General features: G+C 46.4%; 1 protein-coding gene across 2 annotated transcripts in view; it reads right to left on the bottom strand.

Moving 5' to 3' along the window:
• Gab1 (GRB2 associated binding protein 1) overlaps positions 1-27290 on the bottom strand; it is a 108856-nt gene that overhangs the window by 23056 nt on the left and 58510 nt on the right. For both annotated transcript variants that reach the window (XM_032887426.1, XM_032887427.1), the window contains exons 2-3: positions 9010-9304; positions 545-770 (exon numbers count right to left, since the gene is read on the bottom strand). In XM_032887426.1, the coding sequence (XP_032743317.1) occupies positions 545-770; positions 9010-9304 (521 nt within the window). The remainder of the gene's footprint in view (positions 1-544; positions 771-9009; positions 9305-27290) is intronic.

The following is a 27290-nucleotide window of genomic DNA, read 5'->3' as shown; positions in this document are numbered from 1 at the left end:
CTGTATGATTAGTTTCTCACACAAATCCAAACTACAGCACACTCACTGCACACTCACTGCACACTCACTGCAGTGGAATCGCTTTGCTTTCAAAATCTTCCAGTAGTAGGTACTCCTCTCCTTCTTCAGAAACAAGAGATGACCCTTGGCTGGTTTACAATCACACAAGAAATGGAGCAAGGTCACCATTTACAAATCAGTGACATCTGTCAAGCTAGTAACACCGTGAGTCCCTAACAAAGACTGAGGCTCTTTTCGGGTCAGCCTTGTAGGCACCACTGTGATTTGCAATGATGGGAGAAAGTGTCCCATATAAGAGAAATCATTACCAAAGGATTACAAACCTGCCATGCAGATCTCACGTGTAAGCCTACAGAGACCGCACCATGTAAGCTTCAAGGCTTAAAAAATGCACCCGCACATGGACACACACACACGCACACACACACACACACACACACACACACGCACACGCACACACGCACACACACACGCGCACACACACACGCACACACACACGCACACGATACCGTGTACCGCGTACCTGGTGGGTTCAGGCTTCTTGCTCTGACAGTTGATCAGCAAGAGGTAGTCTTGTGGATCCTCCTGGAGGCCGAGAGTGTCTGGGTGTGGTGGGAGGCTGATGAGTTGGTAAGAGGGAGGTAGCGCGACTGAAGATGCTTCCATGTGGGTGGAGGCTGGTGCTGTATTTATGGCGAACGGTGAATCAGCAGGTGCTTGTGAGGAGCTGGCCAGCGGCCTCACGGGATCTGTAATCAAGTGTAAGTTTTAGTCTGTCACAGCTGAAAATTCTATTGCTGTTCCTAGACTGAGTCACTTTGACAGTGTGAGGACAGACTGTTTTAATGCACATAACCAGAACCAGTGATGGCAATGTTAGTTAAAAACACACAACCGGAGGAAGTGGTGTACGCACGCCTACTATGCCAGCTGTTCTGAAGGCTGAGGTGGAAAATCGCTCACCTTAGCAGTTCTAGGCCAATCTGGGCAAAAGCACGGGGTGATATCCCCGAAGTAAGCAAGAAACACTACCTAAGCAGCAACAGTTCCGTCAATCAACTCTTGTCAGGGACATCTGAAGGACAGGCCTGAGGAGATACTCGGTTGGTAAAGCGCCTGTCATATAAGCATGAAGACTCGAGCTGAGGTCCCCCAAACTCACACGAAAAGCCAGGGAGACCCCTTAAGCTCACTGGCCACCTAATCTAATCCTCTTGATAAACTCCAGACACACTGAGTGACTTTGACTCAAATGGACAGAGATAAAGAAAGACACCTGATACCAACCCCTGGCCTCCACATGCATGTGCACACAAACACCCATGAGGCCACACTAATGTAACCCTGAAAAACACTTAGTTTTGAGACTACTTAAATTAAAATAAAAATGTTCTATGAAAACATTTTAATGTTAGTGTAATTTCATGTGCATAGGTATTCACCTGCCTGAAAGTCTGTTTACTGCACGTGTGCTTGGTACCCTTGCAGACCAGAAGAGGACATTAGACCCTCCAGGAACTGGAGTTCCAGATGGTCACAGGCTACTACGTAGGGGCTGGGATGGAACCTGGGTCTTCTCCAAGAACAGCCAATACTCTTAACCACTCTGTCATTCCTAGGTTGTGCCAACCTGGCAAGGAGACACTGACATTCACACTGACAGCCTTGATGGCCACAACGTTGCCGAGAGTTCGTGGGTCTGCTCTTCGGGTCTGCCTGGTTGTTGGGAAAAATATCTCTAATTCAGAGTGACGGTGAAGTCATCTCTGGCATCAGATTCCCTTCCCTGACCTTACACCTACACCTGGCTGTTTGCAACTTCTTCAGGAAGAGATGGCCATTGGGTGAGAAAGCACTTCACAAATCCCTTACGCGTGTTCCAAAAAGACAAAGGAAAGTAGATACCCATGTGGAAGGTTATAACTAGAAGGTAAGTTGTACACCCAGAAATAAAACCCTTTGTAGTTTCCGACATGACAAAGTATAATTCAATGGCCCTGAAAAACTACGATCTTTTACTCTGGTCAGATATATAAGGCCATAAATAACCGAGGAAAAAGTCAATATTCGGATGTGAAAGAGCAGGACAGACAGGGCAGGTGAAACGCAGATTTTAAACAATAAAATATGTAAAACACGCTAAAAGGAATGAAGGGGTGGGTGGTCCATCAGCTCTGATTGAACGGCAGTCATTTGGCCTGCTAACTTATCCTTCTCTGGATTCTTAGAGCAACCCACACGCTTTTGATGGTTTTGTGTATTTACTTCATTAGCAGGTGCACCACAGCCAAGTTTGCAAAGCTTCTTCTTAGACAGCAATGTTCATAGCACATCTTAATCCTGAACCCTGAGGATGACAGTGTCTTGCTACCCGAGGGTCTGTCTCTATGTGATCAGAATCATTGTGTTCATTGCTGTCTCTCCTACACGTGGCTGGGGTGTGTGTGGGGGTGGGCTGGGGAGGGAGACAACCACAGGGCAGCACATCCAGACTCGCTTTCTGTCAGACTGGAAGAGAGTTTTTCTAAAGAGCAGGAGGCACCTTGCCTATCTGTGCAGCCTTGGATTGGTTCCTTGCGATTGCCTGGAGTCCTGCTCTCTGCTAATGAGGTTTGAGAATGACTTTGATTTAGAGAATTCGGCTTGATTAAATGGATAGGAGTTCTAAAACCTTTAATTTTTGAATTTCCATGAAATGGTTATTAAAAATTGACTCATCTAATATGATCTAGCACCCTTTGCCAGGAGTTAATTCTTATTTATGGAAGCAGAGAATACATTGGGGGCCATTTCTACGACATACTGTCCAAACTTCAGTGGTTACTCTTCAGTTCTTCCGCTTCGTCTAGGAGAGGTTGAGATAAAGTGAGGTACGCTGCCCCCACAACTCTCCTTCAACCGCTAATCCAGAGATTTAGCTCAGAGGATTTCAAACGCTTCCGATTAAATAATGATTCAAACTGCATCCTCCAGGACTTATGAGAACTATGAAAAAATATCTACTATTCGAAGGTGCTCAAGAGAAGGGCACCCAACACTAGTGGGGACGGGGACGCAGTTATATCTTCAAGCTCCCCCCCAGTGTGTGACACTTGCCACCTCTCCAGCTACAGGCACGGCACAGCCAGTGGAGCTCAGCGTTCACTTCTGACAGAAAGAAAACCAAACGCTGTAACCGAACAGTTCACTCAGTGAAGGTCTGAAGTGTAGCCCGCCCTTTCCTGCTGGGTTTCGTTGTGTGGTGTTTTTTTTTTTTAAATTTGTTTATTTTGTTAAATTTGACAGCCATAAAATAAATAAATTGAGGAACTCTCACGGAAAAAAGAAAATTAGCCTGGAAGAGAATCGCACTCCCCTGATCTTGTTTTATTGTCACAGATGGACCAGCTTCATCTCTGAGCTTTCACTTTTCCTGCCCATGAGTGAGAAAGACAGTGAAAACTCCACAGGCCTGGGACTCAGAAGGGTCTGTCTAAAAAAGAAAAGTACTGTGCTTAACAGCGAGTCAGGACTGACCTGTGTCTTTCAGAGGCAAGAGCTGAAGTAAAAATTCCACTACAACCCCAAGCAAGTTCATGAAGGGGGAGAGATAAGCAGTACCCCGAAGATCCCAAAGACAGTGGCATACAAGGGTAGAGATCACGCCTCTATGCTAGTCCACAAAATGTACCGTCTTCAACACTCTGTCCTCTGGGACACTTCACCTGACTGGGCCAGCCGTCCACCTGGTACTGAGCACGTGGACATAAGCACTGTATTGTACAGAGCCGGTGATGTCACAGCACCTGACGACCTGAGCTCACTCTCTGGAGAGAAGTTCACACTGCTCTCTGACCTGCACTGTGGCATACATGAACGAACACGCACGATGTAAATGTAAAGATTTTTTTTTAATTGTGCCTAAATAGTCTCTAATTTAAGATTTCTGCTAGAGTCAACACTGGTCCAAAATAGACCTGTGTTTGGCCTTACAGGCATGGGACCACAGCCTACTCTGGGTGACAAGCCCAATGGTGTATAGAGATCATTCTGTTCTCTGCCTTGTTTTGAATTCTGACTTATTGCTCTAAGTATCTTCTAAGAAGCAAGCACTGGTCCAAGGTTTGCTTACACATGTAAAATTATTTCCCAATTCTTAACTCAGACTGCACCAAGAGTATAATTGGCATTTACTAAAGGCCTAATAAGCCACTGGAGCAAACTCCTAATTGAAACTTACTTAGGAAGCTAATAAGCTAATGCGAAGCCTTCCATCAGGCAAGCCTTCGGTGCAGGCGGAGATTATGAGCAGATGCACAAATGAACTGGCTCACAGGACCCCTCACCCTAGGTATTGGTTGATCCTACTTAGGTATCTCATGCTTCCTGTTGAAAGGTAAATATAAGGGATCCCCAAGAATAGGGGGCAGGAGGAAAGAGGTGTCTGATGTGGCTGTGAATATGATCAAAATACAGTATGTGGGTGAATGGAAATGTCATGGCAAACCTATTGTAAGTAACATGATAATAAACCTTTATATATATAAATTTTCAAAGGTCAATCTATCTAGTGAACAGATACAAGAGAGGCTGCAGTAGTAGCCACCACCAGTGAAGCACACTGCTGCCTCCACGGTTAATCAGCCAGGCAAGGCCTGACTGCGCTCCCTTCCCAACTTGTTTGCTGTGTTCAAGAACAAAACATCTCAACTTTCCAAGCTTCTACCCTCACACATTTCAAAATCTTCGTGAGCTCTTTAACCCTTTGGGGATGCTGACCAAGGCCACTCACTGCTCTCATGCAGGGCTCAGCTGGCATGAAAATTACAGGGTTGTTTAGAACTCTATGAGCTTGGGCCCACCATGGGGGCCACTGGATCACAACTAAAATTCTGCAAGAAAGACAAACAGAAGAGATACTCTTTCTGATTGAACTGCATTTCAAAAAAAAAAAAAGAACAAAAGAAATCAATCATGAACTTGCCACCACACAGCCACTGGGAAGGCCAAGATGAACCACTGACTAATACCAAATGTCACTAACAGTATGGGCTAACTGCATTTGTCACACTGTTGTTAGGACACCAGCTGGTACAATGGCTCTGAAGACATTTACATTTTACAAATGCTAAACTTCAGATATCCTATGATGTGGCAGTTCTACTCACAGGTATAAATCCAAAAGATCTAAGAGCTAATTCCATCTAGAAACATAGACCACATAAGACTGGAGAGATAGCTCTCGTGAGGAGCTGAGTTCGAGTCCTGATATCCACACTAGGCAGCTCCCATCTACCTAGCAGGAATCCTAGATCCAAGGCCTCCCTAGCACCTGTGTGTGTGTGTGCGCACACACACACACACACTCTCTCTCTCTCTCTCTCTCTCTCTCTCTCTTAAAAAAAAAATAAAAAATCTTGGGCTGAAGGGATGGCTCAGCGGTTAAGAGCACTGACTGTTCTTCCAGAGGTCCTGAGTTCAATTCCCAGCAACCACATGGTGGCTCACAACCATCTGTAAAGAGACCCGATGCCCTCTTCTGGTGTGCCTGAAGACAGCTACAGTGTACTTATATATAATAAATAAATAAATCTTTAAAAAAATATCCCAAATCTACTTTGAGGTGGGATTTCTCTAGGAAAGAGGATTCTTTGCTGGGATATGGATCCTGGAATGTTAATCTGAGCTAGTACTTTAACGCACAGGTATGTGTATCCGTGTACAAACGTGGACACAAAAGCCTCTAAGCACTGCACTGACAACCCACGCCCACGCGGCAGTAATAACGAGTATTAAATAAAAACAGTGGGGCTGGAGAGATGGCTCAGCGGTTAAGAGCACCCGACTGCTCTTCCAGAGGTCCTGAGTTCAATTCCCAGCAACCACATGGTGGCTCACAACCATCTGTAAAAGGATCTGATGCCCTCTTCTGGTGTGTCTGAAGACAGCTACAGTGTACTTATATATAATAAATGAATAAATCTTAAAAAAAAAAGTGCCAAGAGCCGGGCCTGGTGATGCACGGCGTAACGTCAGCACCCAGGAGGCAGAGGATCTCTGTTTGAAACCTCTCATTAAAAAACAAATGTAAAAAGAAAAAAAAATTAAAGTAACTTTTACCTACTAGTTTACATGAAGGGTGTGTTTTTTTCCTTGTTTGTCTGTATGTCTGTGCACCACACACAAACCAGGTTGCCTGGTGCCTGCCGAAGTCAGAAGGGGGTATTGGGTCCCCAGAGCTGGAGTTAAGGACAGTTTTAAGTTGCTATGTGGTTGCTGGGAATTGAAACCAGAGTCTTCTGGAAGAGCAGCCAGGGATCGTAACCTCTGAGCCATCTCTCCAGCCCAGTAAAAGGAAATTCGGATGTCCTTGGTTAATACTGCTTTGTAGAAAAGATGACATCCACCTCTGAGCAATGGTTTTCTATGTATGACCTTGAACTCCTGATCCTCCTGCATCCACCTCTCAAGTGCTGACATTTACAGGCATGTACCATTATGTTGCGTTCATGCTGTTCTGAGGATCGAACCCCAAGCTTGGTATCTGCTGGGCAAACACACCACTGAGGAATGTCCTCAGCCTATGTTTTTTCTTAAGTATCAGTCTATCTTACTAAAGGCAAGAATATCAGATGGAAAGTTGCATTTAAAAATTATACTATGATCCGGACACTTTGAGAAAAGCAATTCGGGCAGTTTGCTAATAAGCTCATGCCCTAAAATTAGCCTGGAGGTTTTGCTAGATGTCAGGGAGCTTCCTGCAGCCTTGGCTGGGCTTCCTCGTGCTTGTTTAGCAAATTTAACAGCTTCCGCTTTGGTGAACCCAAACCAAAAAATAGTCAATCTGCACATCTCCAAGAAAAACAAAAGGGCCCCGCTTCTATCCCCAAATCCACTAAAGAAAAACCTTAGTGGGAGCCACGCAGAGTTCCGTGAGCTAGAATGTAAAAACAGGACCGTCTGCCAGCATTCCCAGTGTTCAACAACAGCGGTGGTCACCTGGGGCAGCGGAAACAACATGGTAATGATATTTTGAGAGGTTCCCGGAATCAAAACACAGGTCAGATTTTTCCCCTTTCCTTTTGTTTTGAGGGGAAAATTCGCTATTCTCAGAGGGATCAGGGGACTTATTTTCTCAGACAGTGCTGTCCAAGCATAGTCGATTTCTTCCCACATCTGGCTTGAAACTCAAACAAGTTTAAAAGCGTCTCAAGGTATCGGCCAACTTTTGAGACAAGAACAGTGCATATTCAGCCTTTGAAATGGAGAGCACAGGCCTTAGGGACAGACCTAAGAAAGGCCAAAGTACCTACTGCTCTTTAGGGATTAGCTATGAGGGATGGTTGGACACCAGACATATAAAATTGGGGATAGAGGGGCTGGAGAGGTGGCCCAGTGGTCAAGAGACCCTAGCTCACAACTGTCTGCAACTCTAGTCCTAGGGATCCCTGCATCCTCTTCTGACCTCCTCCGGTACCAGGTGTGCATGTGACACACATTACCACAAAATACCCAGACACATTAAAAACAAAAACCCTGTCTGGGATTCCAGTTCCATGGGATGATACCCTCTTCTGGCCTCTGCTGGTACTGCACCCACACAGTACACAATCATCACGCTTTCCACTAACACAGGAACCCGTGAGGATGACCGCTCCAGACTCTGCTCTACTGCTGAGAGCCCACATCCGCCTCGAGCTACAGTGAAGCTGGGCACCACAAACGCAGGAGAAAGGGCTGATTTTAAAGCCATTACTTAGATATAGTTCTTTAGATATAGTTCATAAACTGCAGGAAGTATGGGGAGATTGAAATCACGAGGGATTGGTTGGTTAGGGGCCAAATACAAAGGCTTAGCAAAGCTGTCCTGGAATCCGGCTCACAAACCACAATTTCATATTTGAATAACGATTTATGAATTAGCTTACCATCTTCTACTCTTCCTACACGATTATGAAGAACAAAGTACCCAGGTATATTGGTCACCCATTTCTAAGGACTCTGGAGTTCTGCCACTAAAATGTTCCCGCTGCTTCGAGTTTTATCTTGAAAACTAGCCCTGTTAAGCTAAAACTGACACCATGACCAAGGGGTCCTAACACCTAAAAATCAAGGAAAACATTTAATTAAATGAGAGAAATAAAAGCACTCAGTAAGTTTATCTCCCATGCAGCCATTTAAAACGTGACCTTTTCGTGAAAGTAGGAAGGGACATGGTGGCGGTGGTGTGGGGAAGTAGTCAAAAGGGAGGGGAGCAGATGACTGTTGGAGGCGCTTGACAGGAAAGCTCAAGGGACAGCCGTGGAGGGGATGGTGAGGGGGGAGCAGTGAGAATAAAGCCTATGTCACACCTATGACATACAGTGGCTCTGCAGGTTAAAGCATTTGCCACCGAGACTGACCACCCCTGAACTCAGTCTCCAGGACTCACCCACAGGGTGCAAGGAGAAAGCAGACGTCTATAAATTGTCCTTTGACCCCACCCTACCCCCACTCACACGGTGGCATGCACATGGCACTCCCCTCCCCAAATTCTTCAAGCAGACAGTTATTTAGATTGGTCCATAACACTTGAGTCTCTCAAAACCTGCACGACTGCCTTCTAAACTGCCTGGAGCATTCAATGCCTGCTCTAAGTGTCAAACTCCTATTGTAAAGACAAAATATCAGTGCCCTGCATATAACTGAAACAACAATTTTGTAACATTTCCAAACCCTCCCCCCCAAAAAGGGGGATTGCGCTAACTGAATAAGAAAGCCTTAAACTCTGGATCTGGAGAGATGGAGCAGTGCTGAAAAGCACTGTCCATTCTTCTAGGACGATGGTTCAATTCCCAGCTCCCACAGGACCACTCAAAACCATCTGTAACTCCAGTCCAGGGGGTCCACGCCCTCTTCTAATCTCCACAGGCACTGCGTGCACGTGATGCACAGACATACACACAGGCGAAATACCCAAACACATATAATAAACTAAACTACGTAAACAGAACGAAACCTTGGACCCACCTTCTTCTGTGGGATTGAACCCACAGATGTCACAGATACAACGGACCCACTTGTTCATGTCTTCTTCACTGTCTGCCACCAAGTAAAAAATCCGATCGATGGTGTTGATATCAAAGATGTAGCTGTTCTCAAACTCCTTTTTGTTGAATGTCAACCCAGCATCAACTTGCTGACATAAATTTAAATCAATAATCCGGATAGGCTTCTTGGCATGATCGTTTTTGTAATACTCCAGGACATCGGGGTCTCCGGTCAAACGGCCACTGCGCAACACAAACCACCTTCTCTTCCACGCCTAGAAACAAGCAAAACACCGCTTGCCGTCAGGTCGAAACATTTTGTGGTGGAACACGTTTATTATGCTAATTTTATGAATGCATTGTCTGGAAAAAAGTTGTATCTTGTCTCAGTTCTCATATGACACAGCAAATGAAGCCAAATATAAAATTGTTTCAACGAATAATGTTGGGGAAATGGCATTAGCCAAAGGACAAGGACAGATATCATGCTGAGCAAAGGAAAGCATTCACGAGAGGCAGATACTGCGATCTTGTTATCGGAATCATTAGTTAAATCCAGAAACAGATTGCGGCCTAGTTGTGAGCTGTCATGTGGTGCTGGGAACTGAACCTGGGTCCTCTGTAGGAGCAGCCAGTGTCCTTAACTACTGTGTCATCTTTAGAATAACTCAGCTCCTGGCCTTCTTTAGGGACGGTAAGGATAAAAGGAAAGACTGAGTATAGATCTAAATTGCACGCATGCGTGTGCGTGTTTATGTACATGCTAGGAAAAGAAGCATAACAATTCAGGACTACAGATCTCTGTAGTTTTAGAACAACAGACTGGCAATTGAAATGACAGCTCATTGCTAGCATCTCAGGGAAGCAACCAGGAAAACATCTAGCAGGTCTCATGGAGGCTCAAAGAGGATGTCAGGTGACCTGTTCTCTCTTATCTCTGCCATATCCCTTTAATACAAGGTCTCTCACTGAACAAAGAGGCAGGCAGGTGGCCAGAAGGCCCCAGCCACCCTTCTTGTCTCTGCTCTGCGGACACACACAGGTGCCCTTGGGAGATGAGGTCACCCTCACACGTTTCTGCAGCTCTAGGGCATCACGTGTGGCCACTGCTTATGGCTGCCCAGCACCTCACTAAAGCAGTGTCAGTGTTTTAGTTTCAGAGAACTGTACCTATACGAAGTGCACGTCCCTTTAGTAACAAGTAGGGTAAAGTCAGCTTGGGCTCGCAGTGTTTTCAGAGTCCATCTATCATCCAATAGGGGTTTGGTTTGTTTTTTTTTTTAAAGATTTATTTATTATATATAAGTACACTGTAGCTGTCTTCAGAGACACCAGAAGAGGGCATCAGATCTCATTACAGATGGTTGTGAGCCACCATGTGGTTGCTGGGATTTGAACTCAGGACCTCTGGAAGAGCAGTCGGGGCTCTTAACCACTGAGCCATCTCTCCAGCCCCAGGTCTCATCAGACCAAGAGTGAGCTTTATGCTTGTGCTGCAAACCTAAGACTGCCCCCAACTCAAGAACTCGGTGTCTCCATTGACACTTAGAGATGTGTGCTCATCAGAAAGTATCTACTGATACTTGTTCTAGCCAGCAGAAGCAACATGACAAGTGCTCCAGAACTTCTGTGTATCACAAATGTGCCACATTAAACTAAAAGGCATTATAGTAGTAACTCAAAACCAGCTTCATTTTATTCAGAAAATACGGGAAAGAAAGAAGGTTTAATCACTAACACAATATCCATTTCTCGAGCACTTATTTTGGGTTTAGCCTCCACACTAATCAAACTTTATATTTAGATTTGGATGGAGGTACTAGGAAAGCATCACAGGGTCTGGGGAAGCGACAAGCACTCTTATCAACCAAACTTCACGTCCCTGCCACTAACATCAATGTTTAGATTAGCTTCTCAAGGACAGAATCAAGGTGGCCAGAAGAAGGTAACATGGAGTTCTGTGGACGTTCCGAGGACTAGGAAGTCACAGGTTATAGATGCACAGGAATGTAGCACTGAGTTATAAAACCATTCATTTCATTCTAATAACCAACAGCCGTCATAGAGAAACGATCGCCTCTCGCAAGGTGTAATAGCACACCTCAGACTCTGCCCTCAGACCTTTAAGGGAATCCACAAATGTTAAGGCTGACACAGCAATGGAGCAGTAGAAAGTCAGAAAACAGTATTCTTTATGCAAGGCCATTAGAGGAGCCTCTCTCTGGTTAGTGCTTTTCCCCCAGATTGGCGAGGTTCTGTCTTTAAATACAGAAATGACTTTTGAAACTTTAATGGCTCGCAAGGAAATCTTTCTGAAATGCCTTACTACATAATTCATTGAACATAATTCATCCATCCCCCTGTGGCTCAGCCTCAGTGGTACAGGTGCCGATTTCTAGGCTGCACATCAGTGAGGGCCTCCGAGGCTGGGGGCTGTGGGGGGTCAGCAGCCCCACCCTGAACCCACCCACTGCTGGGTCTGCCCAGTTCACCTAACCATTTTAGGTATGGGTGTATGTGTGTGTGCACATGTGTGTCTGTGCATGCATGTAGGAGGTGGAGCTCAATCTTGATCTTGTTTCTAGTTTGGTCTCTCACTGGTCTGGAGCTTTCTCAGGAGGGTAGCTGGTTGGCCTGAGCCCCAGTGATCTGCCTCTGCTAACTTTTCCAGGGCTGGGTCTATACGCACCCCCTCTATTCCCAGGTTTGTGTTTGTGTTTGTATGGATTCTGGGGAGTCTGATGCAGGTCCCAGTGCTTGCCTGGTCAGTACTTTCTCAACTGAACATCCCTACTCTGAGCACAATCCTTCAAAAGGACCTTCTACCCACCCTCCCTTACACCTTCACCAACCATCACTTCTGCCTCCTGTCTTTGGGAGGCCAAACTCTCCCTGTGTTCTCTTTCCAAACGCCCATTATGTTTTCTTTCCCAACCTTCTGGGCCTTTCCTTCCTGGGCCACTTTCCGAGTTTCCCAAAGGAAATAAGGCTGTACAGTTTGGGGACATAAAATGGGGGAATAGTTAATGAAACCACGGTCTCGTTAAAATTTGATCAGTGCTTTCCAAACATCTCCCTGAGGAAAAGAGCCCCTGAACGGGCACACATGTGAAAGACACGGGTAAAGTCACTGCTGTGTGGTGAGAAGTACAGAGCCGGGAGCGACGGGGTGTGCTCTTCCGTGTGCCTTCGAGACACCTTAAGTGTCACTTTCTACTTCTCACTGAACCTGATCTCCTCACTTGGACCTTCCTGTCGCCAGCATCCAAGAGGCCTTCAGAAAGTGCCTGGGCACAGTGGACCACGGGAGCTGAGTAGCCACTACCTGAGACCTCAGCTCTCAGACAGGAAGCGGCAGCATCAAGACACAGAAGCGAGGCAGGCAACACCTGCCACTTGTTTATTTATTTTTAACATGGGCCAAATGTGAGTGTTTGTCTGGGTCACAAAATGAGTCACTCTCATTGAATCTGGCACCAACGAAACGGCGAAAAACAAAAGCAATTACATAAACTCACACTTTAACAAGGCAGATACAAAGGTTCTCTGGATGGTGGGACAAAGCACAATTTAGTCACAGAATAAAGCCCGATGCTTGACAGGAGATCCGTCATCAGCACCCTGGCTAATCACAGCACAAAGGCTTCTCTGTTTTGTCTGAGCACAAAACAGGCCCGAATAAACCAGTCTTTGTTATCTGAGAATATCTGGGATTCTTAAAGTTTGTCCTATTTTTACCCTGCTGTCTCGGGAGCCCCAGAGACAGCTGGACACTGCCTTCCAGTCTTGCTTGAGTAACAGACCAAGCAGATGAGTTTTCTTGAAATCTTCAAAAGCAAATGCTCAGATCAATTTTAAATAAAAATCTCATGAGAAACCATTCTATTAGACGTCCATGATGTATATACCGATAGTGAAACAGTGGCCATAAGGTTGAGAAAAACCACACAACTTATGGTGTGGTCATCATGTCTTCCATACTTATTCAAGATGAATGATCAATGCAACACCAACTCTAGTGAGTCTGCGTATCCATGAAGCTATGGCCGTCTAGTGAGTCTGCGTAACCATGAAGCCATGGATGTCTAGTGAGTCTGCGTATCCATGATGCCATGGATGTCCAGTGAGTCTGCGTATCCATGAAGCCATGGATGTCCAGTGAGTCTGCAAATCTATGAAGCTATGGCCGTCCAGTGAGTCTGCATATCTATGAAGCTATGGACGTCCAGTGAGTCTGCGTATCCATGAAGCTATGGACGTCCAGTGAGTCTGCGTATCCATGAAGCTATGGCTGTCCAGTGAATCTGCATATCTATGAAGCTATGGCCGTCCAGTGAGTCTGCATATCTATGAAGCTATGGCCGTCCAGTGAGTCTGCATATCTATGAAGCTATGGCCGTCCAGTGAGTCTGCATATCTATGAAGCTTTGGACGTCCCAAACGCTGAACTAGTTGCTCCCTCTGCTCCCTGGTTGTCTGTCCGCTCTCTACACAGGAGAGAGCTCAAATTCTATGAGAGGGCACAATGACCTGAGCCTCTCCTCAGAGGCTTGCCATCCTCTTGGGTCTTTCTGCCTCTGGCCCCACAGCACATGCTGTTCTGGCACACGAGCCACCTTGGACTCAGCCGAGTCCTCTCAGGACCACCCCGGGCTGGCTTGGGGCCCTCCATCCTCCAGTCCTTCCCAGTCACACACTCTTACACCCCAATTACTTGGGGTTTGGGGAAGTCTTGTCTCTTCTGTACCTTCCTCCTTCCCCACCCCCTGCTCCAAGGGGAGCTTGTATCAGTCACTGCTCGAGATGCAGGTAAACCCTTGGAGGTTAGAAAAAACAGACATTCTCATATGACCTGCACATCACAGGGACGCTGGTCTGAGCACGACCTGCCTGGATGTCAGGAGAGGACGGCGGTCCATACATTTTTACTAATTTCCTTTCAATCACTATGCACACAGGAAGTGTCTATGAACTTCAGTTGAAAAGAATTCCGTATAAGCACGTCTACACTTAAGCAAATTTAAAAACAAACAAACAAACAAACAAACAAACAAACAAAGGCTACGTTAAGCTCAAGGCGGATCTGTCATGCTTTGGCGAGATCTTAAAAGAGGCTTCTCAGCTACCGGGTAACAGTCCGGAACACAGTGGCACAAAGGACAGATGGCGTCCTGTCACTAGAATTCCCACCCAGACTAGCTCCTCACCATTCCGTGCTATGCTGTTAGCAAGTTTCCAGAACATGCCTAAGTGACGCTCACGTTCAGCGTTGCCGTACACTCGTTCTGGGAGCCTTCCATGGTTACAAATGACCGGAGGACTCTGCTTTACAGGAGGGGGGGTGATGCCTTCAGGACAGCTACCCCACCATGGTGTGACATGTGCTGGGCTCGGTGCCCGTGGAGTAGCTGACCTCCAAACTGCACAGTGTCCCAATGCCTCTGAGCCATATCCCAGCACCATGCGGGACCACGGATCAGCACCAACAGGTAACAGATTGTTACGGTCTTGAGAGCGTGATATAAACAATCCAGTGCTTTCTGCCTACCAAATCCCCACAGAGAGCCAGGGAACTCGGTGAGAGACCTCCAGGAACGAGGCCAGAAGTGGGAAGACAGCGCAGCCTGAGCATCCGTTACAGGATGGGCACAAGCCTGCGTCTTCTAAACCAGGTGTCTCCTGAGCTCTTCCCTCCACACCCTCATACTTCACTCCTCACCCACCCATCAAGTTCCTTCAAACCCCACAGCAAGACATTCACTTAAGCCCCAGCTCAGCCGAGATGGCACCCACACCCTTAATTGTAGTGATGGGGGGAAGAGACAGGTAGAGCTCTGTGAATTCAGGGCTATCCTGGTCTACAGAAGAAGTTCCAGGACAGCCAAGGGTACATAGAGAAACCCTGTCTGAAAACAAAACAAGCCCTCAGCTCCCTTCCTCATAGAGGTACTTGCTACTCCCTGCTCCTCTGTGCCCTTGGTAGACAGTATCTACAGAACCCACCCACAGTCCCGCTTGCTAACAGACGCGAGGGAGACGCGAGGGAGAATTCTCCGGAACCCTCGGTGGTTGCCTAAGTCTAACTAAGCCTCTGGGGACAGGATGCAAATGGCCTCAGATCTCTCATCAGCCTCTGCCTGAGGTGGTGTTGGGGACAGGGGACAGTGGGGCGTGTTTTGATGTCTCCTGAAAGGTACCACACACCTGATATTCTGTGGGGAAAACAATGGCCTGAGAGTTCTCTGACAGGCTCAATGCAGACCTTACATGTCACCTCAGAAATCTGTAAACTGTCGTGAAGATGCTAGAGCTTCTGTTGTTTGGTTTTAGACTTTTGAGGCAGAGTTTCACATAGCTCAGGCTGGCCTCTAACTTGCTATGTAGTAGAGGATAACTCCTGTGTCTGCCTTCCAAGTGACAGGATTGCAGTATTGATTACCAGGACTAGTGAGAACACTGAATTAGTTTTGTTTGTTTGTTCGTTTGTTTTTCAAGATTGTTTCATTATGTCATCCTGCCTCTGCCTTCTGAGTGCTGCAATTAATCCATGAGAACACTGGGTTTTTTATTGACTAAGGGGCAGAAAAATGGTTAAATTATACAATACCTGTCCAATAAATCTGTGCAAACCATTTAAAAATATGGAAAACGTTTGAAAAATGCTCACTGTTAAATGAAAAAGAAAGAAAGGTGTCTGAGGCAGGAGGACTGCAGAGACTCAGTCAGATTGGGTTGTTATCAAGTGGTCATCCTGAGACCCACTCTCAGCTACCGAACACGATCAAACCAAGGCTGCAGAGTTGTATGGAAGGCATGGCTCCATGTGTCTGAAGCAATCATGTCTGCGTACACGTCAACACGTTTAGAGAAAGGATCTGAAGGCACGTACACCTCAACGCTAGCTGTGAGGAGTTTGTAACAGGGACTATAGAGCTTCAGACAAGTACACGGGCCCTTTCATCAATGCTTTTCCGTTTATTGCCTCTATAATGGGAAATGTTATATATTTTCAGTTTACACCTAAAAAGCGTTTTTGAAAAAGAAAATATACTTTTAAAAAAAAATCTAGGCATGGTGTACATAAAGTGAAAAGTTTGTGTCGCCTGGAAATGTTCCTCTGCAGTTAGTGGATGAATTTAACATTTCTCTCAGATATAGAATTCCAGGATACATCTGGAAGCAGTGTAGTCAGGAAATGGCTTAGACAGAGACTTGGTTTTGAAGACTGGATACAGGGGTTAAAAACAAACAAGCCAGCAAAGCCGGGGACACTTAAAATAGACAAGCCCATCACTCCCCTCCCCCAGCGAACATCCACAATGCTCTCACACCGCTTCCCTCCCCCAGCGAACATCCACAATGCTCTCACTGTCCTCAGAGCCCTGCCAGTTACAGGGCACACACTCAGAGGCCTAAATATCTGAAAACATCAAGTACGTGCCTCGGGATTTGTTTTCTCCGTTAAAACTACTAAAATTTCCAAAATACCGCTCCAAGTGCAAAATGAAATGGAGAAAAACAAATTATCCACGAACAAGGACAAAAGCAAGCCGTGCGCTTGAAAACGCTCGGTTGTTTTCCAGGAAGCTTCATTATCTTCTCCCCTCCAGCAAAGTAAGGAAAAAGCAGACTTCGTGGGAATTTCCACCCTGCCAGCTCTATCATTACGGCCGTCTGCTCCCCACACACAGAAGCCTAAAATTTCCTGTTTTCAAACCATGGTCACCGTTTTTTCGACTTGTCCCACTGTGCTAACTTTAGCCTGGTAATATAAACAGAAGGCTACGCTGGGAAAGCTGCAGGCCGGTGCCTGGCTCCAGGCTCTCAGGCTCCAGTGAACTTCTGAGACCTGAGTTCACAAGCTCGGCCCGGACGGAAGCAGGTTAGCCAGGTATGGAGAGGGCGAGGGGTTCTAACAGGGACCACCAAAGACCACCAGCTACAACTACAAAGTCAAAACAGCGCTGAGGAAGGCAGAGGTGGGCTGAGTGCCTAGGTGGAGACCCAGACAATCAGCTGAACAGAGCCGAAGGGTACACACATCGTCATGAGCCCCAAACATGCCAGGGCAGGCGTGGGGGTGGCAGAAGCAGAACACGAATGGCCGTCGCAAACAGAGAGCTGATTTTCTTCACTTAGATCTGGCTGCTGTGGCCTGCAGCTGTCTTGTAGATGCCTCAGCTTGAAATGACAATTCCGTAGCTCATGTGTGAGACAGCATCTTGCTACAAAGCTCGGCTCCAAAGGATGAGACCCACAATGATCACGGTTTAAACTCTGCACTGCTGTAAGCTGGGGTGTCTACTCTGCACAACGAATGCATGCTACCTGGGTTACTTCCATTGTTCTTTGGAAAACAATGGCCTTCTCTATATAAATTCTCTATGTAAGAAAATGGTGCTGATGGGGTGGCACACACATTCAAGGTCAGCCTGGTCTACAAAGTGAGTTGCAGACCAGTAGGGCTATAATCACAATGCGTGTCTGTCCTGGGCTGGGATATAACTCAGTCGGTACGGTGGCTGCCTAGAAAGCATGAACCCAGCACCTGGCGTGTTGGCTCACGCCTGTGATTTTAGCATTTGGGATATGCAAACAGAAGCATCTCCCAGTCAAGGTCAAACTCTACGCTGTAGAATGCTGTCTCCTAGCCATGGCCTGGCTGTTACCCTTTATAATCCTCGGCAGCTGTGATTATCTATAGACTTCTACACAGGCCTGGGCCTGTAACACGGAGCCACAGGGAAAGGAAAGGTTCCATGAGGCCCCAACCCTCAAAGACTGACTGACAGCTAATATTGCTGGAAGGAAGAGAAACGGTTTTTCTTCAGTGGTACAGTGGCTTGGCTGCTCGCAAACTGCCTGTGCTCCTCTAAGTTCACCCTGCTCGACGTGGGCGCATCACATCTTCAGTCCATGGCTGGTATCTTTCTGGGGTGAATAGACTTTCTCCCCAGAAAAGTTCACACAAAGCTACAGAGTGAATCTAAGACCAGCATGGGCTATACAGGACTCTGTCTCAAAACTAAACCAAAGCCAACAACAACAACGAAGTCCATCAAAACATTAACGACAATCCTGATTCTTTTTGCTTTGTGTTCATTCCATCTTCTGGCTGGAGAGACGCTGGGGAGTCAGGAGTGAGCACTGATCTTGCAGAGGACGAGAGTTCTCAGCACCCATGTCAGACACTCACAACAACGTATACGTCCTGCTTCGGGGGCCTCAGCATCCTCTTCCAGCCTCCGTAGGTCCCTGGGTACACGTGTGCAGCTTACACACACACACACACACACACACACACACACACACACACACGTAACTACACATAATAAAAATATTAAAAAAAAACCTGTCTTTTGTTCAAACCCTTATTTCTCAGTTCTATTTTTTGTTCACCTACCCAATCCAAAATCTTTATTGCTGGGTTAAAACGTACGTTTGTTTGTTTCTGAGTTTTCAGCGTATAAACAGCATGCTGACTATCATGCTTACTGTAAGGTGTTTTGCTTGTGAGGCGAGTTCACAATGTTCACTAAAGCAGAGCATACAGTAAGAACCAGGCCAGCGAGGCGGGCCATCAGTCCAGCGCTCATGCCGCTCCTGCAGAGGACCTGGGGTCAGCTCCTGGCAGCTCATAACTGCAGTGCCTCGGGAATGTCATCTTCTAAACTCTCAGGGGTTCTGCACATGTGGTGGGCATGTGTACAGTAGGCACACAAACATACCCATAAAAACAAGTAAATACATAAATGAGTAGTTTTAAAGACTGGGACAGAGTTCAAAAAGATCACTTTCATATGAATCACCGAAAGCATTAGCAAGACAAATCCAAAATAGATCGCCATGATGGTATTAACATGAACTGAGTCTGCCGACACTCAATACCACTCTTCTGAACGCACAACTCAGTAAAATACTTCCAGCGATAAGTCTCGTTCTCTAGGGTCACCCCTTCAGGTACTGCTTCCTGCAACCTACAAAGTAACTGACCTTATCCAAGGACAAGCACCAGGTAGAAAGCCTGGCTCAAGACAGCAACGCCTTCACAGAGAAGGAAGTGAATTCTGTAATGCAAACATGGAAGGCCCAGCTCATAGGCAATGCCAGGGATTCAGGCATGGCTCTTCGAGGAAAATGTCCCACTCATGTAAGCAGCAGAGACTGCACGGATCTGGTGGTCAAGAAAAGCTGTTGACTACGTCTTACCTACCTCTTTCTGCACTAGTTGGTCCATTCTATGCTGAGCCCTAGCTGAGCCCTGCCTTCCTGTTTCCTGTCAGCTTCCCATCGCCCCTTACCACACTGACACCTCCTAACCTCTGCCCTGCAGGAACTGAGTACAACGGACTGAAGGTAAGGACAGCAGCAAGGATCTGTGTACATGACAATGTCGGAGGGTCAGGGCACGGTCGGGGCAATGAGAAAACGGGTGCAGGGTTTAGGGTCCTCTGCCAAGTGGCAGCATATGATATATCTTCAACTGGAATCAAAACTATGGCCAAAGTCACACGGTTCATAGAAACAAAATGAACCCCGGCAGACAGCAGTATAGTCACCACGTGCGACCTCACTGGGTAGGTAATGCTGACAGCCTACACACTCACACGCTCTGAATGCACCGGAAGCCCTGGGAGACAGTCAGAGCCATTGACACAGTGGAGTATTTGAGGTGCAGGCCACAGCCACAGCTACCTCCGTCTACCGGCCAGCTAACGTAGCAGGTCACCAAGGTCTGCGAAAGCTAAAAATAACCACATCAACATGTTTACAGCATTTAGAAACTACAGGATCCACACAGTCACCTAAATATAGCCCCGGGTTCAGACTGCAGAGGCTGGCTTTGGGCCTGTGGACATGTCTCCCAGACGTCCCACAGAACACCAAGATACTCACACTTTGTTGTTTTACTTTAAATATTCGATTATTTGATGTTTAACTAGAATGAAGGAGGAGTGTGTTGGGGATAAGGGAAGGGAGCAGCAAAGAGGAAGAATGCCACTTTGCCTGCCTTTAACTAGAGCATTACGAAACCTCAGTCCCAGTACTTGATGGAGGAGCCTGACCTCTGTGGGGTGTCCTGCTTGTATTTTTCCACGCAGCACATCCACTCTCCATCCCAGTGCTCCCTGACCCTTCCTTCCCTGTCTTCATTCCTCGCATAGAAGACTCAGAGAGACACAGACAAGCAGCAGAGAAGAGACACACCCAAGTTCTCTCACACCACAGACACAGTGTGTGTAGGCATGCGAAAGACAGCGATTGGACTCTAATCCTGTAATTTTGTTTGTTTGCTTTTGTTTTCTACACAGGGTCTCATTTTGTAGTCCTGTTTGGCCTGGAATTCCATATTTAGATCAAGCAGGCCTCAAACTCAGAGATCTGCCTGCCTCTGCCTCCTGAGTGCTGGGATTAAAGGCGTGCACCACCATATCAAGCTTCTAGTTCTCAACTGAATCAGGAAAAGTATTTCCAATAAAAGCCCTAACACTGTTCTCAGTGGGATCTCAAGGGAGTCTCTCTAGGGCCCTGGCAGACCTAACGTGGCTTTTCATTGGTGAGTTACTGCGAGATACAGGTTCAGATACTGTGACTTAAAGTGTATCCCTCCGTAATTTTAAGAAACCTTACAAATTTAGCAGTGTGTGTGTGTGTGTGTGTGTGTGTGTGTGTGTGTGTGTGAGAGAGAGAGAGGGAGAGAAAGAGAGAGAGAGAGAGAGAGAGAGAGAGAGAGAGAGAGAGAGAGAGAGAGAATCCTTTGTCATAGCTCTGCCCTATTCTTCCAAACGATAAGCTGCAAATGTCTGCATCTCTTAAATGACTGTGGTGGAATTTTCATTTCTGAAAGTTGCCCAGTGTTTCGGGAAAACATTCTGAGTCACCGTTATGCAGGTAGTATTGTTTTCTTAGAAGAAATTAATAGTAAAACTGGCAAGTTACAGGGTGAATATAAATACTATCACAATAAATAATATTTTCCATATTCCGATCTGGTCTTTATTCAAACACACACGCACGCTTTCAAGTACCTAACTGCTAGAGTTTTCTGCAGCAGGTGGAGCTTTGCTGATGCTAGGTGGGTACTCTACACTGAACTACACCCCCAGCCCTCAGTCTTTGGAAATGGGGTTCCACTAAGCAGTGTAGGCTGGTGTTGAACCCCCAACTCTCCCATCCTAGCTTGCTGGGACTGAAGGTCACTGGCAAGGCCTGTTCTTCTGAGCAGTTTGTAAAGAATGATCAGAACTACAAAGTTCATAGCCCTGTCCTTATCTGGAACTCCCCTTTTTGCCCCCTCACAGCTTGGTCCTCTCAGCATTTGGCCTCCAGGGCCACCATACCTACCATGTGCGTACGCTTAGGCTCTTGCCCTCACTCACAGCTATTTTCCTCTCAGATTATTTTTAACCCAACAAAATGGAGTGTGAGTGAGAGAATTAATAACCCCATGCACAGAAGCACCAAGATAGTCATCGATAAATGATCATAGGATGATGCATATACCAGAAAAGCAAGAGACACTACTGTGTCAACGATCTGAAGATTCCCACTGAATTGCACAGCTAGGAATATACCTTAGATACAGGAAAAGGAAACTAAAAGCCATGAGATGAAGCATAACTATGTAGGAAGACTTGCCCCAAGTGTGCGGGCACAGCGAATGAGGACATGTCTGCCCCCTGGTGGAGGGGGCAGGGACACTTACAACAGGCTTGCACTGCAAAAATATCAAAACGGACGAATCTGAAAATCCTACAGGACAGTGGCAGAAAATGAGACATAAAGCCAGAGGGAGCTTCCATGTTCTACACTCGAGAAAGGGAAGGCGACTGTGGTGAGCACCTTTGACCCAGAGACTTAGCATGTTTCCACCTTGGCAAGCCACTTCCTCGAGCACCTTTGGACAATGATCGTTCCTGTAAGGAAAACCCCTCATCTCTAGATTGTATCTGGTTACGATGTGGATTTCTTCACAGATAAGATAACAAGTCACTGGCTGCTAGCATCTAGGCTGAGAGGCTGACCCTCTATTTTTGAATAATTAAAATAAAATCGTTTGCATGGAGGGCTCTGCAGGGCTCGGGCTTGCTTTCCACAGGTGCAGGCAAAATGAATCGAGCTGGGGATGGCAGTAGGCGAGGTGTGGGGGCTCCTCCAGAAGCACATTCGTCTCTGTGGGGATCTTTCTGTGGAGAAGGGGGTGCGTAGTTTGCCTATGACCTCATCCTCAACCACAGCTGCCTTTCGAAAGCAGCAGCTTCTTTTGTGTTATAGCTCCTCACTGATACACACGCAGTTCCTGACGGACAGGATGACAGGGCTGCTGGCCGGCGTACAGAGCCCATCTGGAGGCTCCTCCCCTGGGGACGTGTGACATGGGTTTCCAAGACAGCCAGCCACAGCTATGTGAGAGGCATGCACAGAACAAAATGCACAGCTACATGGAGGCAAGTAGAGAATAAAGCACAGAAAAATGACGCCTCAGGTAAGACACAAGAACAGGATATAGTTTCTGGCCTTAAATGATGGGTGGTTCAATTTCTTCGTTCCTAAGCAACCAGTCTCCAGAGGCAATTCTAAATTTCTTCCCATATTTAAGAGCACATAAAACTCCTTCTGCATTAGTAGGAATTCACTTCTCAGAACTGTACAGCAGTCAAGTGAGAAAAGGCAAACAATATTCTAATCAAAGCACAAAACAGTGCTTGCTTACGTAACCATTGTATCACCTTCTACTGAAGTATGCTGGACCAATCCCATCACCAGCAGGTTCCAAAGCTGACCAGCTCACTGACCTGCGACTACTCCTTGCACAGATGCAGGATTAGCTTGGAAGACCCCTGCCAGTTCCTCTGAAGGAAGAGCTGGCATCAGTACAGATGGACTGCACGAGGCTTATGTATGTCAGGCAAATGCCCAGGATATAGGAAGATAAAGGCCGGACTGGCTTGCTTTCCAACTGCTGTGAAGGCCATGAGAGATAGACGGGAGTCGAGAAGTTCTGAATCCATCTTCCTCTCTTCCATTTAAACCTAAATCCTACAGCAGCGGGACACATGATAGACAGACGGATACCCCTGTCATCACTTGGGGTCTCTATCAGAAGAGCAAATCTCAGCTGAGACCCCCCCCAAAAAAGATTTGTTTCAGTAAAAGAGGTTCATGTGTCAGGAGGAAGGAGGGAGAATTTCCCAGCTCTCTATACTTAGATATAGCTCCTTTAGTTGATTTTTATCCCTAGTCTCTCTCTGTCTTCCTGCCAAATTATTTATGGTGGGGGGAAACAGCTTAAATAATTCGCTTTCTTAAAATCCTCTATCTTTAGAGAATGATGTCACCACACAGTTTGAAACACATGAGATAAGTCTTAAAGCATGCTTCTATGTCTAACTTCACGTTCTGGAGTCAGTTCAAATCACTCATTAAAATGAGTAACAAAGAACAAAACACAGAAGTGGCAGCTGTTGCATTTGGACGTCTGATTTGCAGCAAGTGGTGTATTTATAGTTGAATAGCAAACTGGCCTACGCAGGAAAGCCTTGTTACTCCTAGGTCGTTATATTGTAAAAATCATGCAGATCATTTATTCAAGAATTAACTTTTATAAATGTGTTTGTGTACATGTGTGGAGGTCAGAGGACAACTTTGGGAGTCTCTTCTCACCTTCCTCTTTGTTTTGAGACAGGGTCTCTCTTGCTTCTGCCAAACTGCTGTACTCCAGGCTGGCTGTCTCTCCTATATCACACTAGGAGAGCTAGAATTATAAATATCCACTAACAACATCTAGCTTTGTATATAAGTTCCAGGAATCAAACCCAGGTTATCATTTCTCTGACCCCCAAGAATTAATATTTTTACATAGTGTTAAGTGTTTTTATTGGTTCTGAATTAAACTTCTTTCATCGATCATAATCTGCAAACAAACTGAGGCAATCTTTACATTCTCAGTCTTAGAACGCCTATCTACACACACACACACACACACACACACACACACACACACACACACACACACACACACACACACGTTCCTCATGCCCTTGGACTGTCCCTACGCCCATTGGCTGTGCCTAGACTTTTAACCATCAAAACTGGTGTACCACCAGCTGGACATTTTTCCCTTTTAATACTGAAGTTCACATAAATTTTAAATCAACAGTCCAGTCACAGGGTGCACGTTCCCTACGTCCTGAAAAGGTCTAGGCTTATATTTGCTTCTCGCTAGCCTGGTCCCCATGTCAATCAAGGGTGGATGCTCCCAGAGTCAGGCTGCTTGGGTTTGAATATGAAGGGTCCCCACAGGTTGTGTGGTTGAACACTTGGTCCCCAGCTGGTGTCACTGGTTGGTGAGGTTATGGAACCTTTAGGAGGCAAGGCCTTGCTGGAGGAAGTGGGTTACAGGAGCCGAGCTTCACAATGTATAATCTGACCTCACTTCCTGTTCTCTCTCTGTGAGCTTCCTGAGTGGAGATGCTGTGTGATTACCCCGTTGTTGTTGACCCCAGGAACCGCCTCTTCTACACCTCGATGGACTCTGTCCCTTTAGAACTATAAACCGAAACAAACTTTTTTCCTGTAAGCTGATTCGTTGGTCAGGGTATTTTATAACAGCAACAGAAAACGAACATGCACCCACTCCAATGCACACGCACACTTAGTGATTCTATGCAGGCAGGCTCTGCTGGGATCTACCCTTTGTCCCCTTCTCCCCTCAGGAAGGGGAGCTCAAGCCTGACCCACGAGCTAGCAGATGCTTACAGCATGCCTTCCACCTTATATGTTCACGTTGTTCTATCCAGGTCTAGGAAGGGTGTGGACGTCAAGCCTTAAAGGACATATGACGTAATGGTTAATTGTGTTTTATAATTCCCTCTGTCTGAAAGAAAAGCTGTTTTAGCTCTTGCTGCATTATTGTCTTAGAACAAAGAGAACAGCACGGTTTCAAAGTGCCCTCAAATGGTCTTAGAGGTTGAGTTCTGACTGAAACCTTCGCTGCCTAGGCTGTTGAATTCTAACCATCTCCTCAAGTCACCATTTGCCCTGGGAAAACATGAAAGCCAGAGTTGAGCTTCTCTCTGGCTTAGCTGTTCAACTGCTTATTTGTTCAATGGAGGTCATTCAAAATTTACAACATTCTTTTTAGCAAAAATGGATCTAAAATAATGCCAACTGGCAACTTGCTTCCACGTGGGAGGTATTTATTGGGAATAATGGGTTATATGTATTTACTCCATTCATCTGCTCACTCATTCCAGAAATATGCACTGAGTACTGACGAGTGCCACTGTTGTCATGGCTGGAAGGGAGGCAGACACTTTAATGAAGCAGTGTGTATCTGCGTCAGCAAACCCAAACTCCAGCAGAGGAGGACACAAGCTAACAAAAAAATTGTAAATTGCCACAAAAGAAAACTCAAGCTGGTCTGTAAGTCCCAACCTTCCCTAAATCATCCTAAGGACAGGGAGAAAGGCCTAACAGGGTCCCTGACTGTATTTCAGCAGACCCCACCCTCGACATGGTCCCTGTGGGAGATGACAATTAGCGCGCTCTTAGGCTCAGGTCCTCAGAGCTGCATCGGCTTAAAAGCTCTGCAACCTCGTCCTCTCGACCGCCTCCACCAGCTAAGAAGATGACGTGATCAGTGTGCAGCTTCCCTGTGGAGCCCTCACACAGGCCACGTCAGTCCCAACATCAAACGCCAATCACTGGCCACCCTCACTCCACTCCAATGTCCATCAACACTGTTCAGCTGGAGTGAAGAGGAGGGAGGGCGAGAATATTACTTTATTAAATTAAAAAAACCTTAATAACTGCTCGTCCTTTCCCTACTGGAAAGCCCACATGAGGAAACGTGTCAGAGATGACGAAGGCATTCAGACATTACCAAATGCTTGATGACAGCAACTGTGAGTGACTAGCCAGTGTCTTAAAAACCAAAGACACAAAACACAATGATTATGTATGCAGAGGGGGCTTGAGGGGACTCTGCACCCCATGGTTACTTGACTTGATGCTGAAGATGTCTCTTCCATAGGAAAGAGGCAGGGTGATTACACGGGGCCTTGTGGAAGCTGACACTGGACACCTCCAGCTTCCCCTGAGGTACTCCCTCTCTCCCCCACGTCTCCTCTCCATCTCTGGCAATCACACGTGTTCTTCTTTTGTTTTACCAAAGTCCATCAAAGGACTTTTGTGTTTGCTTTTTCTGAGGCAGGGTCTTTACTACACAGGCAAGGCAGGCTGGAATGCGTTACTCTCCGCCTCGACCTCCAAATGATAAGCCATGCGTGTGTCAGCAGGCCCAGCCAAGCAACCTTTGACCTTAACTTAGACAGCATCTCTACTGTCTGCTGTCTCTTTTCTTAAGCACATTTTTCACATTTGAGTACAGATTCAACTTGATTTTGTTTTTCAGGAAAGCATTCACTATTTAAAAACAAAAACAAAATAGCCTTCCTTTCTCCATGCAGAAACCACAAAATGGGTTAGTAATTTGGGTACAAAATTACTGAAACCAAGAACGGTTCAGAAGCTCTCTCAGGCTCTCTGCAGCCCAGGGACACTGACTAACCTTCAGCGAGCACACATTAATCCCAGACACTGTTCTGAGCACCTTATACATTAAGTTAATCCTCACCATAGCCCGGTGAGGCAGGAGGCTGTCATTATCCCCAATTACAGAGGCGAAAACGAAGCACGGAGGATTAAGTAATTTGCCCAAGTCAAACTGGAAATGGCAAAACCAAGATCTGAACCAACGTCAGCCCAAGAGTCTTGTCTTTGATGGGTAGCACACATTTTGGAAAGGCTAACTATTGTGACTATCTGCCTCCTGTTCCTTTTTAGACAGCCCCTTTAAAACAAAGAACTCTCTTAGACAAAACCAGGCCAGCAGTCCATTTTGCTGATCTCTACAATTTGTGTGTGTGTGTGTGTGTGTGTGTGTGTGTGTGTGTGTACACACACATGTACATGTGTGATGGTGGTGTGTGTGTGCATTCTAGGGTAAGCACTTGTTAAAGTGAATGTGTGCACACACATGCCAGTGCACAGAGACCTGAGGTCGGGGGCTTTCCTCCAGGGCCCTCCTTCATTTTCCAGTCAGGGTGTATCAGTCACTCACTAAAACTGAGCCTCATGCACTTGGAAAGGTAAGAGCTGGCCAACTAGGTACAGGGATCCAACCTAATTCCATATTCTACCCCCACCCCCCGGCCCCCCAGGGTCGCTGGCTCCCTCATTTTTTTGACAAGCATTCTG

The sequence above is a fragment of the Rattus rattus genome, chromosome 17, assembly GCF_011064425.1.
Source record: "Rattus rattus isolate New Zealand chromosome 17, Rrattus_CSIRO_v1, whole genome shotgun sequence".
NCBI lineage: Eukaryota > Metazoa > Chordata > Mammalia > Rodentia > Muridae > Rattus > Rattus rattus.
Note: the sequence above shows the minus strand (reverse complement) of the source record. Positions and strands in the feature narration are given on the sequence as shown.